This window comes from Gekko japonicus, unplaced genomic scaffold (genome assembly GCF_001447785.1).
Source record: "Gekko japonicus isolate JY-2015 unplaced genomic scaffold, Gekko_japonicus_V1.1 scaffold98, whole genome shotgun sequence".
Lineage (NCBI taxonomy): Eukaryota > Metazoa > Chordata > Lepidosauria > Squamata > Gekkonidae > Gekko > Gekko japonicus.
Window position 1 is genome coordinate 1,028,870 of NW_015164668.1, and position 23,548 is coordinate 1,052,417.

The 23,548-nt window shown below is 48.5% G+C and overlaps 1 protein-coding gene across 1 annotated transcript in view; it reads right to left on the reverse strand.

Annotated features, from left to right (window-relative positions):
- CAMTA1 (calmodulin binding transcription activator 1) overlaps window positions 1-23,548 on the reverse strand; it is an 890,421-nt gene that overhangs the window by 27,628 nt on the left and 839,245 nt on the right. Inside the window, exons 11-13 of the mRNA XM_015409145.1 lie at window positions 4,508-4,644; window positions 1,777-1,973; window positions 56-134 (exon numbers count right to left, since the gene is read on the reverse strand). Of these exons, the coding sequence (XP_015264631.1) occupies window positions 56-134; window positions 1,777-1,973; window positions 4,508-4,644 (413 nt within the window). The remainder of the gene's footprint in view (window positions 1-55; window positions 135-1,776; window positions 1,974-4,507; window positions 4,645-23,548) is intronic.

Here is a 23,548-nt window from a genome sequence, read left to right on the forward strand (position 1 = left end):
CCTACAAACCAGCTGAAGATCACACTGCCAAGGTTCAGAAGGCACTACTATTTACCAGTGGAGTGCAGGAGAAATGGTCCACATTCAAGGGGTCAACTTCCAGCTCCAGGTCGATGCTGTCAGCATGCTTCGTGCTGGGGAGGTGAGAAGAAGGGGAGTCACTCCAGGCTATCTGCTGAAGGCAAGCTGGAATCCATGGGTGGGATAGGGTGGGGAGTGGACCATCTCTGGCAGAAGGGAAAGGCAAGGAACCACAACACTGGGGGGCTTAAGGTTCTCCAGAGGGGAAATGCCACAATGCCACACAGTCCCTGGATGCTTAAGGAAATCTCAGGTGAGAGCATGCCTCCTTTGAGGGCATAAAGAAAGGTGCGTGTGAGAGAACCCAACCCTGCTCTATGCATTGGGGTGACACCGGCAGTGACACCACAGAAAAGAGTGAATTCCCCCTGACCCCAAGACCACTAGAACTTGGAGAAACCCAATTAAATCAATCAGCAGCAGATTCAGGACAAACAAGAGAAAAGTATTTCTTCCCAAAATGCATAATTAATCTATTGAGCTCAATGTGGTGGCGGCTGCTAAGCTTACATGCTTTCCCAGGGACTGAATAAATTCACAAAAGAGCTATCAGCTATGATGGCTAAATGGAACCTCCAGGTTCAGAGGCAATATACCTCATACCAGGGGTCATTTCCTGCAGGAGCGCACAGGAGCGGAGCTCCGGCAGTAAAGAGCCCAGGGGGGCGGGCACATGCAACAAGCCCCACCCCCTGCTCCCAGCAGCCCTCAGTCAGAGCAAGAAGCAGCCAGGTAAGTTGCAGAGTTCCCCCCCAGCCCAAAACAGTCCAGTGCACCTTTAAGACCAAGTTTTATTCAGGTACAAGCTCTCCCTCCTCTGCAAGGACAGATCTGCAACGTTTCCCCCCCCCCCAATAGTTAGCAATCCCAAACCGTCCAGTGGAGCGTGAGCGGTGGGTGTTGCCTTCTGACACACTTCCGGTGATGTCAGGGGGTGTGGCATATGCAAATGAGTTATTCTAATGAGTTATGCTAATGAGCTCCTGCACCTCTTTTTCTATGAAATGACCCCTGCCTCAGACTATCAGGGGCTGGACTATTGTTTCAGGCCCTGATTGTGGGCATCTGGTCAATGGGATGCTGGATTAGATCAATGGGATGGATTAGATTAAAACCCACTGGTTCAGTCTAGCAAGGCTCGTACGTTTCAAGTACATGTAAGCTGAGCCTCCCCTCACCTAGCCCCAGCAGAGTCCCAAATGCCAAGGGCCCCACCCTTCTCATTCTGCACCAATGGCAAACCCATTGCACAGGAAAACCAAATTTTATCACCCCCCTTATCCTCCACAAAAATCAAGCCCACTTTTTATTAATAATAAAAAGCAAGTTTGGTGTAGTGGTTAGGCGCGTAGACTCTAATGTGGGAGAACCGGTTTTGGTTCCCCACTCATCCACATGCAGCTGCTGGTGTGACCTTGGGTCAGTCATAAGTTCTTTCAGAGCTGTTCTCTCAACAGCAGTTCTCGAGAGAGGTCTCTCAACCCTACCAACCTCACAGGGTGTCTGTTGTGGGTAGGGGAAGGGAAAGGAGCTTGTAAGCCATTCTGAGACTCCTTTGGGTAGTGAAGGGCAGGGTATAAATCCAATCTCTTCTTCCTCTCTCTAATAAAATATTTCATTTCAAAATACATTTGCACTCCCCCTTTCCTCCCTGAAAGGGGCTCAGTCTGGCTTTGCACAGCCTCCAGGTCTTACCGCCATTTGAGGAGGGTCTGGATGAGGGTAGCATAGCCTTGGGCAGCTGCTAAGTGCAGGAGGGTCATTCCCCGGAAAGTCTTGGAGTGGATGAGGTGCTTGGATTTGGCCCAGCAGGCACGGCTCATCATCTTCTCACACACAACCACCACACGGCTTTCAAAGCAGTTCCCCAAGCCGGCCGCCCCTGAGACACACTGCAAGAGACAGGCAAAGCTCAGAAACAGGAGAGGAAGTGAAGACATGCTGCTGTGAGCAGGACTGGGCAGATTCTTCCCCTCGGGGAGGGTGCATTTTTCCAACTTGTTCTTGCACTTTGAAGGAAATGTTCCACTATGACGGACTGAGGAGAGACCCCTTTTCATACAGAGCAGCAGGCAGGCTGCACCTGAGAAGACACTGGAATGAGGCAGACATTGCCCTGAACGGCTTGTCCTCTCACAACTGCTCAGCCTTCCCAAAGAGCAGAGAAGCAAAAAAGACTCAGAAAGGGAGAAAAGAAAAGAAAAAAGGGAGAAGGCCCAAAGTCCACTCTGAAAAACTGAAAGTCCTCAGCTTTTTTTTTTTTTAAGTATTTTTCATCCATACTGATCACTGACATTATGCTACAAGTATGCTTATTTCTGAGAACCTTCCCTCTGTTTCTGCATGAATAAAATAAATTTGTAGAGATATTTGCAAACCCACAAAATACAATCTTCAGTTTCGCTTGCCACAACGCTTCTTTGGTCAGCTATGACATCTTTTCTTCCTATTCACTAAGTAGCCGAAGAAAATATTTGCACTGCTACCTCTGGGTAGCACTTCTGTCTCCCTCCTTCTCCATCATAGAGTGTACTTGCAATTCTGGCTTGAGCAAAAAGGAATTTATACCTCTTCACAAATAAAGTAAAATAGCATTTTGTGCACTCAACACTAATTACATTTTACTGAAGGCAAGGAGGACTTTAAAGAGAGTGGGGAGGCTTTGATTCCTGTCTTTCTCTTAAATTAACAATCATGTGTGTTGCACATTTTAAAAGAGTAGTTAAAGCCCCCCCACAGCTTCCTAATCTATTCAGTAATTCACAAGTGAGAAGGAGACTCGGAAGCAAAGGACTAAAAGGGACAGTGGCCATTGGATGCCTCCATAAAACGGTCAGTCCACAATTGGTCAGGTGGCACTACTGGCGCTGAATGAGGCAGAACATTCTGACTATAGCATTGTCTGGATCCACTTCAAAAACAGCATAAACAAATCATGGCAATGGCAGACTAAGTGGCCATGTGGAACTAACCAAGTTTATATGGCTTCTTATAAAAGGGTCAGAAAGACTCATGCAGGAGAACTTTCTCACCAGCTAGTCATCTTAATAGCTAGACAGAACCTCCATGATCAGGGACAGTACACATCTACAGGTTAATGTCTGGGGGGGGGGAGGTTCTGAGCTTCCCAGAGGCATCTGGATGGTTAGAAACAGGATCCCGGACTACTGGACTTTTGAACTGACCCAGCGGGGCTTTTCTAATGCTAGAAGCAGTGTAAAACACACCCTTAGTTTCCAGTTTCATTTGGGAAATCCATCAGTCCTGTCTGATCTGTTTGCTGGGCGAGGTCATTTATTCTCCCAAGCAGCAAAAAGAAGGGGCTCAACACAGTGGGTGGAGTGGCCTTTGATTGGTGGTCCATGCTGTAAACTTGGTAGTACAAGGGCACTGCTGTGCATTATTGATGCTATACTTATTCACATCATCACAACCGGCTCTTACCCTCTCAGTGGCATGGATTTTTAATGCTGTCCTTTAGGGCTGGCAAGAGCAGGGGCCTTCAATCACAGGCAGCATTTGACTTTACAACTGGAGTGTTAAACAGGTAACAAACTCTTTCCTGTTAAGCAGGCATTATTGTACAGGATGAATGGTGCGAAATACTCCCTTTAACAAGAGGACATCTTCTCCAGGTCATGGATTTGTTCTGCAGAAGATGCACACTCAAGTTAAAAGAGACCTTTTTTGCATCCTCCTGCTGACCCCTGCACCCAAACACCTTTATATCTCTTTCAAAGCTATAGCCTCCAAGAAAATTATTTTCTCCTAATACCTTTAATGGAGGAGTTGTGTGTGTGGGGGGGGAAAAGAAAGACAGTCAACATAACTGTAAAGACCTATACAAGGTGCTTTTGAAGTAACTGAACAGCATCAGAATTAACTGAATGGCACTGAATTACACTATGTGGCCATTTCTCAAAGAGACAGCGATTGGTCAAGTTGTTTTATTTCACTCTGCTTTAAAAAGTCCTCTTCTTAAAGGGAATGCACCCCAAGAGCACAAGGGAAGAGTGGGACGGAATGATGATTAATAAGCATAATAACAATAATAATATGCTGTCAAGCTGCAACCAACTTATGGAGACCCCTCATGGGGTTTTCAAGGCAAGAGATAGGCAGACATGGTTTGCCACTCCCTTCCTCTGCATAGCAACTCAGATCTTCCTTGTTGATCTCCCATCCAAATAAGCACACTGACCCCTGTTTGGCTGCCAAGCTCTGATGAGCTCAAGCTACTGTGGGCTATTCTGGCTGCTAGAAAGGTTTTGATTAAGTCCCTCCAGGTTTGTGACATCACCAGCAGCTTCTTCAGCAGCCCAGAGCCTAGGAGACACTGGGCAAGATGCCCCAAGAGGCTAACAGCTTCCAAAGGGCATCTGGGGACAGAAAGGGTAAGGGGCAAAGCCAGGGCCAGAGCATGTACCTGTGCTTGACTACCTCCATTGCCGCTGCCGTTGCTCCCTCCTACTCCTTGCTTGTGCTGCTGCGTCCCAGTCATCTCGGCCATCCTTCGCTCCATTTGCTCCAGCCGTTCCAGGATAGACATTCTGAACTGGTTATCTGCATCAAAACAGGGCAAGGGTGTGTGTGAGAGAGGAGTATCCCATGGATAGCAACACAGCAAAAAAGCATCCCCAAACTAGGAGAACCCAGTTGGGTGGAAAGAGTTAGCCGCCCTGTGCCTGCTCCGGCGGGGTATAAATTGAACAAATAAATAAGTCTTCATTATCAGGCGTTTGTTCCTTTCCCACTTCCCATTCCTGGAGTTCTGCCTCTGAGTGGACATAGTCCGGAAAAGATTCCTTAGCTTTTCTCAACAACCAAAACAGAAACAGAAGCACTTCCGAATCAGAGAACTCTACTGTGCAGTAGAAGGAAATTCACACACAGTTTCTTTGACCACCAGCTCCATACTGGCCAAGCAGCAACTCCCAATAGACAGGTTTAACAATGGCTGGTGGGCACAACAGCCAAACAGAACCTCCACATACAGCTGCAGTCTACTGAGTGCAGGGGACAAACAGCAGGGAAAAACCCCACATCTTCATGCCCTGCTTGTAAGTTCTAAGGGCAGCCAGCAAAACAACTCTTCCACCCCTCTCAGTTCCAGCATTTCTAGCTTAGTTGCCTCCAGGCCTGGTCCCTCTTTCACAGAAGAGCCACCACCGGGATGGCCCATCACCTCTCCCCATTTGCCTGGCAATCAAACAACAGGAGCCAGAATCCCAGGCTACGGGCTGGACTCCTGAGCTAATATTGTACTGGGCCTTCAGCTCCAATTCTACCAGTTCCTACTGACCCTCTCTGCAAGCTTTCCCCTTGAAGAACAGGCGGGGAAGGCAGGACAGCCTGGACACCCATGGCCAGGTCCAGTTCAGTGAGAAGATTCAAACTCTTCCCAACATTCATTTGGACATTGCCAAGGATCTGGAGCTCTCTTTCTCCTTGGCCAACATTTTACCTTAAATTTAGGAGATCTTCAGGAAGCCTTTGGGAGTGCTGTACAGTTAAAGCTAAAAATCCAAATCCCAAATTAGACAAAGAGAATAGCTGCATTTTAAATTTCTATGAATGATGCAAACTGAGAACATTCATTTGCGTCTCTTATACGAACCCCAGTTTGGGGGTGGTGGAGAAGGACAGCCATGTAAAAACACAGAAAGGCCGCCCCCGGAAGAAGTGTCCTGGCCAGTTGTCTGCCCTTTGCCCCGGAGAACCCTCCAAGCATCGCTCCTGCTCTCAAGCCTGCTCAGGCCAACCATTCCAATCCAATCCAAATCAAGTCTCTCCTGAAGGGCACTAAGATTTCTTCATACACATTGGCCATATATATATCTCTCTCTCTCACACACACACGGATTGGAAGAATCTATATAGTTTAACTCCAGGGAGCCAAGAAGGAACTTATCTCCTTACAGCTTGTTCAAACCACATCAGGGATTTCCATATCCTTAACTATTTACAGCACATCCAGAAATCAGGAGGAAAAGATTAGCTATCCAATAAATCTTGACAACACATGAAAGAAAGTAATCCAGCACAGGCTGCAAAAGAGAGTTTGCTCTCTCACCACAAACAAGGCTGCATCATTCACAAGAGAAACAAGGTATGCCTTATTCCAAGTCCTGGCCCAAATGAGTAACAACATTTACTGACAACTAGATTCTTACCACTGTCAATTACAGCTGGGAAGCTTGTAGATTACCCCCAGTACGCTTATTCCAGAGGGGAAAGTGTGTGAGGCAAGCCTGTTGCAGTCAACACAAAAACATGGCACCCTAGAGATTTATTGAAGTTTTACTGAAACAGCAGAGAGAGTTACTGAGTTGAGGAGGCCTCACTCAACCCAAACAGCTGCTTAAACAAACACAGCTTTCACTGGAAGGGAGGGGGGGAAGGAACCGGAGGTTTAGAACAAAAGATTAACAAAATATATAAACACCCATCTATGCACTGGGGTGCAGAGTGTATCATGAACAGTGGGGCCAAACAGCCACTGAAACGCATAACAGTCCAGCCTGTGACATTTCTGCACAAAGCCCAAAAGTCTACCCAATAAGAATCATTTCACAGCAGCAGGATTTGGCAATAGGGAAATTTGGTCAGATGCTTGAACCCCCATTCTCAGCCGTTCTAGGATAAGGCAATCTTTGACCAATGGTATACCATCTCCTCCTGGCCAGCAGGCAAGCACCTTTGCCAAAAGCCCCCAAGAAGTGGAGCTTCCCCTCACCTGCTAGACCAAATTCCCTAGCACCAGAAAAGGTTACCACATGTCTCCCTGCCATGGCCCCAACAATCAGAAAAATGACAGACCCAATTGTAACACTGAGAGAGAAGACCTGAGATAAAGACAAAAAGTAACCCCCACTAGATTCTATTCTGTTTAATATTTGGCTTGCTCCTCCTCCATTTTATCCTCACAAGAACTTTAATGCCCAAGGTCAGCCAATAAGTGTGATGGTTATGGCCTTGGCCTGGTTCAGTCCCATTATCACTACACCACACTAGTTCTTTCTTACAACCAAACTTGTGGGCTCTCCCTTCCTCAAGTCCTTATTTCTTATTTATAGAGAGGATTTTGTATTACTTATAAAAGATATGCACATACAGAGTTGTCTTGAATTTTATACATGATGTTTACCAACATATTTGGAGCATAAACCCTAAACCATCTAACTAGATAGATGGTTTACAGAGAAGACTTAAAATAAATGCTGGGTCAGCGACACTAAAATCAGAACCACTAAGAACAGCGGTTCACAGGTAAGAACAAATTCCCTTCCTCAAGTGGCTCTGGTGGTTAGGGCAGTCTTGACTGACAACGTTTAGAAAAGCAGCCACATCTCTGGGGTGGGATACAAGTCACCACACACAGGCCCTCTTGACTGTGCTGTACAGTCTACAGATGGACCAGAACGTGGATGAATTCAGGTGGTGCTCTGTATGGTTCAGAGAACTCCTGCTGAGCCAGTGTCACATCATCATCCAAATGTTCTACTTTTATGGGAAACAGGTGATGCTCCACCCACGTTAGCATCCTGCGTGCCTTCTTGCCTGTTTTACATGTGCATTGGCAGACATATTGTCTGTGTGGATTAGAACATTCTCTCCTTCGATTGCCTCTAGTCTGCAATGCCCCCACAACTCCAGGCAGTTTATACTATGAACGGACCTGACAAGGTCCCTGGGCCATCCATTTCTGGGTCGCCTCCCAGCCATACAGGCTAGCATCTGATCAGGATATGTGAAGAGGCAAGCCAGCAACTACACAATTTATAGCACAGAAGACAAGATGGAACGTTTTGGACACCACAGGTCAAAGGCAACAGGGACCAGTAGCAATCTCCTGGCCCTTGCCTTCCAGGAATAATCAAAATTACCACAGCATGGTACCTCTCCATCCCACCTTGACTAGGTGTACAGAAGGACACAGAGATCAGTGGCATCAAACTGAGACAGCTGACAATATTAAGAGATACACTCTTCCTGTCCATATCCTGCAGTAAGTTATTAACAAAGGTGACCAAGGAAGTATCAGTGGTAAAATCAGCCTCAAAACCAGACTGATCCAGATAATCTGTTTCACCCAAGAGACCTTGAATTCAAGAGGTCACCACATGTTCCACTGCCCCAAACAGGAATATAGGAGACCACCCTTTAATGATTAAACCTGAAGCCACTGACGACCCCCCCCCCTAAAATGGCTGTACCATAGACTCCGTCAGTGTCATTGGGATTGCCCTCTTCCTTAAAAATGCATTCCCCACTTCTCTTGTTCAACTGGCCAGTCTGCCTTAACAATTCCTAAAAGCCAGGAAAGGGCAAGAGTTGAACACACTGGTTCTGAGCCTCTCTTCTAAAAGGATCCCATCCATCTCTTCAGCTGGCACAATGAAAATTATTAATCAAATTTGGATCAGCTCTGAAGGCAACTGGTAACTCACCATATCCACTGTGCAGTCTATAAATCAATATACTGATGGGCACGCATGTGTGAACTAGCCCATGGGCTCCATGCTCCCAATAAAACCATGTGATAAATTGTAATTCTGCAACTTCTAGATAAGACTCTCATTTGAACTTTTTTAAAAAAAGAAGATCCATTTATTCTTTTGCACAGTGCCTGGATTATTCCTCCAGTGTTCACAGGAGAAGGGCATTGCTGACAAGATGATTTGCACATATCACATTGGAGGATGAGCAGATGAATGAGGCTAGGCTGGAGTAACTCTCTGCCCTGGACTGCACCGTCAACATTCAGTCATTTTATCTCAAGAGCTCCATTCTACTGAGTCAACTGCAACAGATTGAAAGTGGCCTCTGTGTAACTTCTCACTCCATTCTTGGATGGGAGAGATGGGATGAGCCTTTGTTTGCCCCCACTGTCTGCCCCCAGCCTGACATTTAGACAGGCAGAGCTTCCTGTGGGATAACAGAGATCATAGAGAATTCAGGGCTGTGGCTTCTCAGTAGCACAGGCTTGCAGTGCGCACACAGTTTCTACTCTGCTGTATTTTTTTCCAAAGAGCTTTTGTTCTACCACCAGCAGCAGCAGCAGCTGCTGCTGCTGCTGCTGCAGTGCAGTTGATAGCACTGCCACCGCCTCCCCCTCCTATTCCTATGCAGAGCATGTCCACTGCAGAGACTGACAGGCTGGCCCCTTTCTCACACCATCCTTTCAAACATGGCTGCCTCCACCTTGCCGGGAGATGCTGCCCGAATTGGCCAAGGGACACTAGCCTCGTCAATGCAGCCCTCCCTTCCAAACCCGGCTTTCCGACTGCCTGCGGCGTGAACAATCGTCTGCCTCACACTCAATGCAGGGCTGGTCTGGGCTAAAGTTACACACACAGACACACACACACACACCCTAAAGGCAGAGGGCCAAACTGGATGCTACCAATAAATGTGTGTAAACTTCCCCGGTGATCATAAAATAAAAAGCAGTCTTGGGAGGTGGCCATCAGGAGCAGAGGAATAACTTAACTCTGCTGGCTCACCACTTTACGGTTCAAAATCCCCTTCCCAAGTAGCTTTTCTGTCCACATGGGAAAAGACATTGGTTGGTATTTAATTAATTAATTAATTAATTAATTAATTCCCTGCCTTTCTCCCCAAAGGGGACCCAAAGCAACTGACATCATTCTCCTCTCCTGCAGTTTATTCTCACAACAAACCCCGTGAGATAGGCAAGGCTGAGAGCGTGTGACTGACCCAAGCTCACCCAGCGAGTTTCCAGGGATTCAAACCTGGTCTCCCAGATCCAAGTCGTGTGTGTGGAAAGAGGAGGGCACTTCAGGAAGGACAATTTTTTATTTAAAAACACAGCCAGCGGGAAAGGATCGCTTCCTGCCCGCCCACCTTTCCTCTGATCACATTTGCAGCTTCCCAAAGCTGCTTTTCATTAGAAGACAAAAGTTATCTAGATGATTGGCATGCCCCGCTCATCATGGAGACAGAGCTGGTACCACTATCAAGAGCTGCATGTACTTTAGTTCTGACTTCACTATTCTCAGTGGACAGAATGACAGAAGCTCCCTGCCATAATGAACTTGCAATCTAAGTTTACATAGTCATGTAGGAAACTGGGAGAGAGAGGCGAGGTTATGTTTAGAGTAAAGGGAGAGGAGGGGAAGAGCACCAAGGGCAAAAAGCCCAACGTGTTCAAGACCTGTTGTATGCCCTGCATTTTAATTTCGGCCAGAGGAAATACAAGCACCACACAGGGAGATACAAGCACCATATTTGTGGCTTGCGTTCTTTGTGGCACAGTTGCACATCCCCAGAGTGGCACCTGAGTGGGGTTGCTAAGCCCAAATTCAGTTATCTGGCCTGTTAATTTGGCACAACGGGGCATCTCTATTTGCCCCGCCCTCTCTTCTGCCTGTATCGTGTATACCCGTCATCTCTAGAACAGACTCCCTTAGCACTCCCTACGTTGGGCTCCCCTGAAAAGCATCTCGGAACCTTCCACTGGCCCAGAATGTGGTTGGCCAGGATCAGCCCAAGAGCCTCCAGCATCAGGAGTGAAGGAGCTATGCTGGCCACCAGTTAGCCCTCTGAGCTGAGTTCGAAGTGCTGGATCTTACCTTTAAAGCCCCAGACAGCCTTGGTCCCTCACTGGTGCTTCTTCCAAGAAGATCCCCCTTAGGACTTTCACTGTCTGATGAAGCCTCTTTATCCAAGGTGAGGCTGGTATTCACAAAGAGAAGGGGAGGGAATGCTCTTCCTTGCCTGGATCTTCAACAGGCTCTTGGCAGCTAGCAGGTCCTTTCCCAGCCTTCTGAGAGATGAGCACCTTCGGAGCACTGCTCTTTTGCCGGACTGACAGTGGGGTTTTGCTTTCAAAAATCTTTGCAGCACTGAGCTGCTTTGGGGCACTGCTTACATAGCTGGATAAAAACTGAATGCTGAGATCAGAAAGGACACCCTGCAGGGGACTGCCAAGGCACAGGCCCTCACCAGCTCCCCCCTTGCCTGAGACCTCGTTATAAGCAGCTGGGTGGAGCACTCTCCGCCTCCAGCTTCCCAACAGGCCCCTCAGCTCAAGTGCAGAAACACTGCGAAGGGCGTCAGAGGCCACTTGGAGACTCATGTTCCTAGCTGGCTGGTCTGCATGTAGGGAGAAGGCCATGTCCAAGCTCAACTCTTCTCTTCTGACACAGGGGGAAAATCTCCAAATTCTATTGCCTTTATTCATGGGCAAAGACTCTTGCTCTGGAGCATCTGCTGCTCTACAGTTTCTATTTGCTTTAATTTACTCAGTGCCAACCATGCCCACCATATGCGTGTTTATGAAGAAACAGAAGCAAGATACAGGGTAAGAAGGCAATAATCTGAATTCACTTTATACTCTGTACAAGTAGGAATGTTATCTTGGTCTATACTAGGAACTAATGCTGTCAACCCCTTCATTAGTGCCTGCTTGAAACCCAGGTGCTTGCAATGTAAGATGGTAAGATGGGGGGTAACGGTGACCCCTGTCTCTTTGTAGCACCAAGCAGAAGGAATTCAAAACACCCACAGTTTGCAGCATCTTTCTCCCTCTTTGAGGGACATTCAAGGCCATTTAAGCCCATCAGAAGTGGAAATGGGGGTAGAGAAATTGCCCCCATCACGCCACCTTTCCCTGGCTTTAAGGGCACACAGTAGAGCTGTACCAGTCTCTCCAGCCTGTGGCAATCAGCCACACTGCACAGCTTACCTGTGCCAAAGGCTCCCTCACCATGTGAAATGCAAAAAATAGGAGGTGCAAGTGGTGTGCAAAGAAAGAGGTGTAATAGGAGGTGCAAGTGGTGTGCAAAGAAGATGGGAGAGGTATTTCCTTCTGTGCCAGGAACCAAGGGCAGGTGGTTGACTGGAACAGATGCCACTTGGTGGCTACCTGGTATCTGCATTTGTGGATTCCCGCTTGGAAAGATGCAGGGAAGCAGAAAGTTTATGGGTCACATCCAAACTTTTCTGTCTGTCCTCACTGCATGGAACAAGGAGGAGCACTGAGTCCCAAGCCCAGACTGGTACCAACATTTCTCAGCAGTTCCTCTAGTTCCTAAGATTTCTCTGCATATTGACCATTTATTTTCACAGCTGTAAGGGCCTCATCTCCCTTGCAAAAATAACTGATTACAAACTCAGACACATGCAACCAGGGCTATTTTTGGGGAAGGAACGCACAGGAACGGAGTTCCGGCTGGCTTCAGAGTTGGCCCCTGCCACTACAGTCAAAACCTCTGCGTGCGTGGCTACAGAGGGGGAAGGCCTGGAGAACAACCCTCCCCCGGCAACTCCGAGGCGGGCGGGCCGGGGGGCCCCCTGGAAGGATCGGGGAGGCATTTAAATGCCTCCCCGTGCCTCCCCCGGCCTGTCCAAGGGCCGACTTGCCCGAGCAAGCCAAAATAAGGCATGGGGTGTGGCCTAATATGCTAATGAGTTTCTACTGTTGGCCCTGCATGCAACCTTAGTCATGAATTCCCCTCCCTAAGTCCAAAGTATCTGGATCAAAAATCCCAGAAGCCAGGGTTCCTCTTGGAAAAACAGAAGTTTTGCTCAGGCTTCTGTGACAAAAAGGAAAGCATGAACTAGCCACACTTTAAGACATTCAAGCCTCCTTGATGTGTTGAGCAAACATATTAAGGGCATGGAACTCAAGGCAGATGGCCCAGGATTCCAAGGTAGCATCCCAATTAGATTCCACAGCCAAGCACAGTCCTGGGCAGTTTACTAGGCTAGATCCCACCTATGACAGGGACACTCTTTTGACAAATAGAAACTGGCCCTGAGATATAAGAACATAAGAACATAAGATATGCCAATGTTGGATCAGGCCAAAGGCCCATCCAGTCCAACACTCTGTATCACACAGTGGCCAGAAATACCAGCGCCATCAGGAGGTCCACCAGTGGGGCCAGGACATTAGAAGCCCTCCCACTGTTGACCCCCCCAAGCACCAAGATGACAGAGCATCACTTGCCCCAGAGTCCCTATCTATACCTTGTGGCTAATAGCCACTGATGGACCTCTGCTCCATATGCTTATCTAATTCCCTTTTGAAGCCGTCCATGCTTGTAGCCGCCACCACTTCCTGTGGCATATACATGGCAGCAACCAAATGAGCAACCCCAATAGCACGGGTTGGAGTGTCTCATACCTAGTATCATTTCAAACACACCACACCAGATAAATGTACTGCAAAGTGGCAGCAGTTAAGGAACATCCCAGTCTTGACTGTTGTTCCTTTTCTGCCCAGTTTGCCTAGAGCAGCTGACCCAGGGACTTGGAAGGGCAGCTTCAAAGCCAATTTCCCCACTGGCTGGTCCCAGATTGCCATTAAGCCCTGACAAGCCCCAAAGCAAAAATTCTACCTCCAAGAAAGTCTTTTTGAAAACAGGCCTTTTATAGTAGAAAAATAAAAATCACCCATCCTGGGGGAACACGCTACCTGTAATGGTGCCGATCTATCTTTGATTGTAAGCTTGGTATTTCTTAGAGATAGCTCAATGCCAATGATAATGCATCAGTCAAGTTCTTACCTATGGCTAAAACAAAAGCTGAACTGAGAATCATATTACTCTCCTGGTATATTTTCTAAATTCTCTATACATGTGTTGCTTTTATCGCTCCCGGTCTTCCAATTTAAAAAAAATGCCTTTTGAAATTTAAATGCTCTAAACCGGGATAGTTCTGTGCATTTAGTAACAAGCCTCGATAGCCAAGTAATGTTACTGCTCCAAAGAAGAGTGGATATCAGTGAGACCGGCAAGATTCCACAACAAGAATTAGGGATCACAGATCTGTAACTAGAGACTATGGTCTTAAGTTGATTCTCCAATGGGGATCCCAGATTCGGAGTAGAAATTGTCCAGAGGTAATTGATGGCAGTGAGGAAAGTCTGGTATACTCCAGAGGCAGTTTACTGCACGTGATCTTGTTTCAAAGGGTAGTTTACACTGCTCAAGTGAGCAACTTTAGGGCATCCATCTCTAGGCTCTTAGCTGAAATCAGAGTCCTGAATCCCCCCCTCCCCTGTCATCAGCTCAGATCTACAACCTCTCCAGGACCAATAGTCCACCAAAGCACTTACCAGCCACCACTAGCAAGTGCATCTTTTAATCTGGTGAGAACATCTCTCCTCCCTGGGAGCTTAGAGGAGGATGGGAACTCACTTTTATGTTCAGAAAGCAGCTGTACTTCACACTGCTTTCCCAGTATCTCTGAGCATGTCATCCTCAGATCTGAGGAGGAAGGCAGGCTCTCATCCCCTGCAGTCATACTTGCTCTTGAGTTTGGCAAGACCTCACACAAGACGACCAGTCCTCCCTCTGTATGCAGTAGGAATATGGAGAGTTTAAAGGGTGGCTAGCTACTAAGGTCTGCTAGAACATGTGGATCCCTGCTCCCACATCTTTTGTCTTTTACTCTTTAATTTTAAAACTTTCACCCTACTGTAGTGGGCCCCCACATGGACGGCAATAAAAATAAACCATCACCCACTCTATCCTGGACTACACCAAACTCATTGTCCGCTAGCACAGATTCCTCTGTAGCGCACTCTCTGCTACTCATTGCCAGTCCGTTCCATCCTTCTACCAACCTTGAGACCCCAACAGGCTCGGAACCTGGTACCTGAGTGGGACCCACAAAATTTGTCTTGGCTCCCTAGCTGGCCATAAGTACCAGTTGCCCACTCCCCTAAATGGAGCAACTTGTGGGAGGGAAGGGGGGTATCCTTGTATCACACTGCTTACGCCTGCTGGTCGAAGTGAGTTGGTGGAACAGAGCTGTTGTAAAGATCACTGACATACTTTGCATGCTCTGGAGGATTACACACACACACTGAATATGGGATGGCTTTTCCAGAGCCTTCCCTGCTATAGAGGAGAGGAGAGAACTTGGCTTTTGGCTGGGAGAGCCGCATGGCGTGGGAAGTGCTCTCAGTCAGGAGGTCCCGCTGAGCCCTCTCTGTTCTGCAGCTCCAGTTGCCAGCTGGCAGTCTCTCATGAGGAACATGTGGACACACCTCAGTCCAAACCAACACTGGTCTTGTGGCAGGAAGTGCCTCCTGCCCTCAGACACTTGGTTTGGTGTTTGTGGTGCACAGAAAGGACTTTTCTCCCAGTCTGGCATTGTTAGCTGGAGGGGGCAGCTCTTGGTCCTCCACCTCCTCTGTTGACAGTTTGTCATTCTTGGTGAAGAAGGAAGGCTTCTTGTAGTTGCCTGCCCAAAGGAATCACACCAAAGGAAGCACCAATGAAAAAGACAAACTTTATTCATTTTTGGCCCACTGGGCATAGGGATTCTCAGAATGCTGTTGCAAGATTTAGCAAGTGGATGATATTTCCCACTTTCCAAAAGGAATGGTTTTTCTCCTGTTGCACTGAACTTTACAGCAAGTTCCCTAGTGAGCCAGGGAAAGTCACAGGTTCAATCCCTGCAGGTGCCAGGGACTGAACACGGGACCTTCTGCAAACAAAGCACATGCTCTACCACCACGTTCTGGCTCTATCGTGCTCCTCCAACTCACGTCCACCAGTGTACAGCAGCAGACGCTGGCCACTCCATAAACACATTTCCCCTGTAAGCACTTCTTGCATTTGGCTTTTGCATAGGTTCAAAGAGGTGCCCACTCTCCTAAGTCCTCTGCACCTGTCCAAGAGAGGGAGTTTGCCAAACCAGGCAGAGCTGGCTGCCTCTGTTGAGTGGCTCTGCAGAAGTATCAGCATGCCGAGCGCTGATCAGCAAGAAAAACTAATTACCTGGACAATGATTTTAATATACATATTTCTATATAAACGTAGATATGTTTTGGGATTTGTTTTAGGTCAGTATTTTCAATTATGTTTTTCCCAACTGTCCTCCTCTCTTTCTACTGAAGACTCTTTTCACAGGGCCATTTGATGGCCGCCTTTGCTCCAGACATGCTTCACGCCATCTTTGCCCACAGGAGTTGAGTCCAACCCTTCAGTACATCTTGCCTGCCTAACAGGTAACAGATACAGCTGCTCTGTGCACACAGCCTCCTGTAGAGCCCCTCACAATCTGGTACTACATCAAACAGTTGTTGGTTCAAGGCTTGAACTGAACATAGGCTTAACCCAGAAACCATCTTCAAACCTTGCTTCACTGGTTGGTAACCTGTTGGCAACCTGAACACACTTGAAAAAAAAACAAACTATGATAGGATTTCTCCTCTGGATAATTTTGTTGGGTAGGGAACGCAGAAACAGCATGAGTTTCTTTGTATCCTCAGAGTTCTTTAAATTATTGACTATGATGACCTAAGTTACTCACCTAAAAAGCTTATTAAAACTGAGCACTTTGGAAAACAACAAAAACAATGTGAAATGTAGAAGTCTCAGATCCAATGAATACCACACTATGCCCCCACACGCGCCCCTTGCACATGTCTCCTGATTCAGACTTTAGGCCACATCTCCCACCACTGGAAGCCAATAAAGCCTCTGTTTCTCCCCCTGGGGGGGGGGAACTTAGCTACCTGGACACTTGGTAGCTCTGCTGTGCCAACTATCCTCTTTATGATGCCTCTATCACCTCTAATTCCTGACTTTAGTTTGCCTGGTCCATTCCCAACCATGGACGCCCCTGTTCTCACATCACCTGATCCGAGTACCATGATGAACATTGGACACAGGAAGACCCACACATGTGTATGGGACAGAAGGAGAACAGTGAAAGTATTAGCAACTGCATGGCATCAGAAATACCCTAAAAAGTACAACCTAATTCACACATACACCCCTTAAACCCATGGCACAGGTGAATGTGTCAACTGACTCCACTCAAAGCATGGAGTCTGAGGAGATGTGAAAGTTTTATACGGATTGCATTTGCCTGTTCAGAAGTAGCAAAAGTAGAGTACTGCTTCATGTTTTGCAAAAAATCGATTCACACGTGCACATGGGCTGCTTGCTTTCTCCCCAAATATTTTTAATTGTGCGATAGAATGTAATATGTGAACAAATGAAGAGGTCTTGCTGGAAAGACCATTCAGTTCCAAAGGGACTTTCTTCCACTTTTGCTGTCTCAATACCACCCACAAGGCACACAAACAAGAGAGAAGCCCTGTTTACATGTTACAGTGAATGCACATACAACTTGCATGTGCATGTGCATGCCTATCTGTAAGAAAGAGTCAACACATGTTCACTTTACAAATGAAACCAGGGACCAGTACTTGGATAAATCTGTCCAGACAGGTTAGTTGCATTAACACCTTACATTTTAAAATGCCCACAGAAACTTCTTAAATGAACATAGAACCCTGCCACCTCCCAAAGTAAAGTGCTCTTAGGAACTACTTGTCTAATATGTACAAGCCCACCTAAGAAAGCACCAGTATCATCATTTCATTTGCTTTCCAGAAGACATATGTTTCCAAAGGGTAGTTTTTCAGTGGAGAAGCAGTAAGGGAGGTGTGCTCTTACCACCTTTTCCACTGCTCAGCCTGGGGCTGGATTCAAAACACTTTTTCTCATACTCTGAAATCTGCAGGGGGAAGTTGCAGAGAGAAGGAACACAAAGCAGAGTAAGAGTTAATCACCCCTCCACCTCTCACCCATGGTAACAGGGCTCTGTTCACTCCCCAGAGCTTCATCACTGGATGACTGCAGGATCAAGCCACTACTATCCTGTGTGAATGGGCAGTCACAGCTCTGTTAGCATCCCCATCTCCTCGCGATACTTAGTCACAAGGAGTCCGTTCACACATTCAGTCCAGCTGACAGTCATCAGGTGTAAAAGAAAGCAAACAACCTCCATGCACGTGTGAAACAGGCCGGACAAGTACTGACAGCTCAAGAGTCGGAGGACACGAGGTGCACTTACCTGGGAACAAACCCCATGGAGCCCCACACACTGACCGCAGCCCAAGAGAGAAACCCGAAGACCGTGTGTACCCAGCAAGCAAACGAAAACCCCCTCACCCCACCTCCCTCTTCTGCCTCTCCTGCTCGCGCCTAGATCCAGGCAGCTTCCTCCTCAGCCAATCCCTGGCCGGGAAAGTGACATCACCCCCGCACCAGCATTGGGGAACGAGGACTGTTTACACGCCCGCCGGAGCCAATGAGGAGCCACCGAGTGAGCTCATGCCCGGGCAGTCGCGGCGGGGAGCAGAGCCGAGCGCAGCGCTTTGGGGCTCGCCTGGAGAGGCGCGCCCAGAATCTTGCCCAACGCCGGAGAGACGGTCGCCCGGGGGCTCTCCGCACGGGGCCGGGCTCCTAACCCCCCCCCCCCGGGGCCGGGCTCCTAACCCCCCCCCCCCGGCTCCCTTCCTCAGCTTCTCCTAGGCCCTCCTTGCCTGTAGCAGCCGTCGCTCCCGTCTCCGAGCTCGGCTGCGCCAAAGCCGGGGCCATGCCCGGCCAGACCCAGCCCGGCCCCGTCCAAGCGATGCCGCCCCTCTACGCTCGGAGGCTGCGGTGTTGCCGGACGCACCGACGCGCTGGTCCTTGCTCCGAAGAAACAGCGGCGGCCGCCACCGTCGGAGAGCGGTCGGTTCACGGAGGGAAACAGTTCTGCCGCCGCCGCCGCCGTGTGCCCGCAATGCAGCCGTCGGGAGAGGGGGGCGCTCCGCATTATGACAAAGATCGGCTGGGCGGGAGGCTTCCCCCCCCCCGTTCTGTGCCGCTCTAGTCTCTCCCCGCAGACCTGCCTCCAGCATATGTCCCACGCCACGCCTGCGACGGATTGTTCGAACGAACTTCAGGAGACTTACTCCCGAGTAAACCCGCGGGACAGCGCAAAAGCCCTTGGCCTGTTGCAAGGCTCTAGCCGCCATCGGTGCAGGACCCGGAGTGCAGACTACTTTCCGGCCATGACTTTATAATTAGTTGCTTCCTCTTTGGACCTGCTTCTTCAGGAATGGAAGGTTCTGTACACCCCCGTTCCAGGAAGACACCCTTCCTTCCTGCATTTTCCCAGCTTTAGGGAAGCTAGGCCACTTTTATCTTTGCTGTGGCTTGCTTTGTTCTCTTGCAAAAGCCACTCCCTGGCAACTCAGCCATCCCCAGAAGAAAATGGGTCTCACACCCGGTAACGTTATGAAAGACAGTCTTCGCAGATATTGGCAGAGAAAGTTACAACTCCCCTCCCCCTACACCCCCCCTCCAAATAATTGAAATGGGCCAGGAAAGCTAATCCCATCCAATGTCATGGTTTGGCAACAGGTGGCTTCTAAGTCTGTCCCTTGCTCTGTCTGGGAACTGAAGTCACAGCAAACCTCTCTTGCTAAGAGAAAAGTGTATCATCAACTCCTGTGGATGGAGCACATCTCCTCAGCTTCATTTCCTTGCACCAGCCCTTTGGGCACATGATCATTAGCTCAGGGGTGTGAGAGCTACTGCCATTGCTGTGTGGCTCCGGCATCACTGGAGTTCCAGGGTTGTATGGAAGCACCAGTTTCCCCCCACATCAGCCTTCTAAAAGCATTTCATTTTTCATCTTTGGGTACCTGAAACTAGGAACCAAAAATGTTCCTGCCTTCTGGTTTTAGGTACAGAGTTTATGTCCCAACTGTACTCACAAGGGTCTCTTGCATTGGCCTCTGGAAAACCATGGCATTCTCAAAACTCATAAGCGCTAGGACTCAAACGCGACTTGTGTGCATAATGCATGTGGGTAAGGCAAGTCTCCCTGAGCTGCTGAGTGGGTTTATACTCCATATGTGTGATGCTGCATGTCCCACATCTGTAATTCACGCTTCTGTGTTAAACATGAAAAACATTTTGAATGCCCCTCTGGCCACTTACCTAAATTAGGTTGCAAAGCAATTTGAATTGGGGGGGGGGGGGAAGGTGCAGAGCACATAGCCATATCCATATATGAGGCACTTAGGTCCCATGATTCAGGAATGGGACCCCTGGCTGGGGTATGTGTGGCCAAATCAAGGGCAAATCACAGAAGTGCCAGCTGTCTAGCTGTGTCTCCCCAGTCAGGGAGGAAAGTCGTAAGGATCCATCAAGTTCCTCATCCCTCAGTGCAGTAGGGACAAACGAATAGCTAGTTCCATCGTCCCGTTCAAATGGAAGATCCAAAACTATCTAAAGAAGAACATCAGCGAAGCCAATGTTGGATCAGGCCAATGGCTCATCCAGTCCAACACTGTCACAGTGGCCAAAAATACCAGGTGCCATCAGGAGGTCCACCAATGGGGCTAGAGAGGAGAAAACAAGTAACTTCTGCTCCTCCTTTCCCTCCTCATCTAGGCAAAGGAGTGAACCAGCTGCCTCAATGGTTGCCACTGCAATGATCAACTTTCCCATCTTCTGGCCTCTCCTGTCCAAATGGCTCCAGGTAGCTGCATTGGTCAAAGGGGAAAGCCCAGAAACAAAAGCCACATGATGCCTTTTTGTTCAGGCCAACCGAAAAGAACACAAAACCCTGCAAACTTTCAAGTCCTCCAGAACTTTTCATCAAAAAGCAAACAAAGAGGGATGGGAAAATGGTTCGAGCCTGAGGCCCTCCATCGGCAGCCTGTGTAGAACACAAGGCCTCAGAATCATGGCCTCAAATACCCCCCCTTTTGTTTTAACATGCAGCTTGATCAAAAGTTCTAGAGAATCTGCAAGCTTGCACACTCTTGTATCATTTTGGTTGGTTTTAATAAAAAGTATCACATGGCTTTTGTTGTGGGAATTAGCCTTAAGGAAACATGGGGAGGGGTCAACACTTTTCTACTCCTTCCTGACTGCTGTGTCTAAAAATCTTTCCCATCCCGCCCTATAGGAATTCATCGTGATCTATATTCTCACATGAGTTTGCACCTCAGTTTTGGCAGCTTCCTCAGATATTTCTGGGAACTGCAGTTGTGCTGGGAAGGGCTAGCAACTGAATTCTGAGCACCCTCGGCACACTACAGTTCCCGTTCTCCTTTGTGGGAGAGCCACAACGGCTCAAGTGGCACAAAACCGTTACCGGGCAGGACCACCATGGATGTCAACAGTGACATTGCAAAGGCCCACTGTGCCCTGCGCTGCCCCCAAGAGCCTGTGTGTGTGTAAAGTGCCATCAAGTCACAGTCAATTTATGGGAACCCTCGTAGGGTTTTCAAGGCAAGAGACTAACAGAGGTGGTTTGCTGTTGCCTGCCTCTGCATAGCAGCCCTGGATTTCTTTGGGGATCTCCCTTCCAAATACTAACCAGGGCCAACCCCGAGAGCCTGCTCAGCTAGAATGAAGCTCTGTTTCTCTTCTGACCACTAGCTCCTCACTGAATGGTGTCTGAACGGAGAACAGGACGGGGGAAGCACTGTTGAGGGAAGTGGAAATTGGCACTTGGCAACTTTGGCAGTGGTTGGCTGGGCTCCTGCACTCCTTACTTGTGAGTAGAGTTGGCAGGGACAAGATGCCTGCAACAGAAAATTCACACCTCCTGCCATGATGCTAAACTTATATTGATGAACAAGGGAACGGGACAATCTGCTGGTGCTGAATGGTTCTTCCTGCTCTGCTGCTGATCCCCCCCCCCGCTGCTTTCAGCCCCACTTGAACTGGAACCTTCTCAGTCAGCAGATCGGCCGTGGCAACTGTGTCAAGGGGACGTCCATCTGGGAGACACGTGTATTCAAAAGGGAGGGCAAATCCCCTCCTGGCCACCAGCAGATCTACTCACAAATAAGCATCCCAAAGTTCGGGCTTCCTTCTTATATGTGCCCAGAAAGAGCAAACGGGGACATTTGCTGCACTTTTTGCACAAAGCCCATGCCAGCAGCAGAGGCATAGAAAATGGCATAATTATTCCACCCTTTCCCCCTTACAAGGCTTCTGCATTGCAGCTGTTCCGGTTCTGTGTGTGTGGTTTGTGTTAGCAATGCCCTACTTTGTTCACAGCTGCAATCTCCCTCCTCCTCCCCCTCCGTCACCACACCTCTCTCTCATGCTTTTGTGCACAGGCACACTCCACAACCAGTCCTGCACATGTGTTTACTTCCAAAGCTGAAAGGCGGGGAAGGGGGGCGCAGTGAAGCTGCCATCCCTTTGTGCTGTGCCTGAGTTTCTGGGGTAGGCTGGCATTTTCTGTTGCCCTCTCTCCTCTGCTGCTAATGGCCCGTGGTGCTTTGGGAAACACAATACAAGCTTGCTGTGTGTTGGGTGGGTGGGGGGAGAAATATTATCACACTCATCACCTTTTTCTAATGGCTTTTGTGCCGTTCACAAGGGCCTAATACCTCAAAGATCTGGGCTTAACTAGTTGAGAGGAGGACAGCTAGAATCAGGCAGTGGGGGAGAGACCGGTTCTTCTCCTCCAGCTCTGTGGCTGGATCTGAATTAGCTCCCCCCTCAGCTGCTTTTAAAAAAAGTGGGAGATCGAGTCACAGAGCCCCTTAAGTGAACCTTGTCAAAGGAGCGTCTGCTGTTTCGGTTCTTCCTCTCAAGATGCTGCTGAAGGTATTGGCAGCATATCTCCAGGTTGGGCCCCTGAAGGATCCTGGAGGGGGAGGGGTTCTGCCCAGGAGCCAACTGCACCTTGGGAATCAGGATCTCTTCTTCTGGATGGGGAAAAACACTTAGAGGTGCTGCCCAGCCTCTTGGTGAATTTCTAGCTGGGAGTAACTAAGAGCCTAAGTTCCAGGGAGGAGAGTGGGAGAGGGGATGCCTCTACCGTCCTGCCCAGGGGAGGGGGCACGGTGATCTGCACAGCACAGAGGTGGCGTGGGTGGGGGATGGGGGGGGTCTCATGGGCCCAGTGGCAATCTAGTCTTCCACGGGTGCTGCTCCACCCATCAAGGGGATCGCGCATTGATCTTTCTGTGTATCTCTTTGGAAATGGTCAGTGACCGCAAGTCAGTTTCTAACCAAGATTAAGCACCTTAACTTTTGAAGGAAAAGGCATTTTCTCAGCACCACAAGATCTTGAGTTTTCCATATATGCCTCTTTAGTATGTTTTTATATATGTATGTTTTATGTAGTATGTTTTTTATATATGCCTCTTTAGTATGTTACGTAACTGGTCTGTTAGTAAAGGTAAAGGTTCCCTTGCTCGAAAGCCAGTCGAATCTAGGGTTGCGGTGCTCATCTCCGTTTCAAAGCCGAAGAGCCAGCGCTGTCCGAAGACGTTTCCGTGGTCATGTGGCCGGCATGACTAAACACCAAGGCGCATGGAACGCTGTTACCTTCCCACCGAAGTGGTACCTATTTATCTACTTGCAATTTCTTGCTTTCGAACTGCTAGGTTGGCAGGAGGTGGAACTAGAGACGGGAGCTCACTCCGTCTTGCGGCACCCGGGTCTCGAACTGCTGAACTACTGACCTTCCACAGCCTGCAGTTCAGCGTCTTAATCACTTGAGCCACTGCAGCTCCAACTGGTCTGTTACGTAACGTCTAACCAACATTATTTTTACCATTTGTCGGTAAAGGGCTCTCTTCTACATTCCAGCTGTACTAACAACATTCACTTGTGGCATGAAACGTTAGGGCCAAAATGGGAATGACACCGTAAGGTCTGTGATG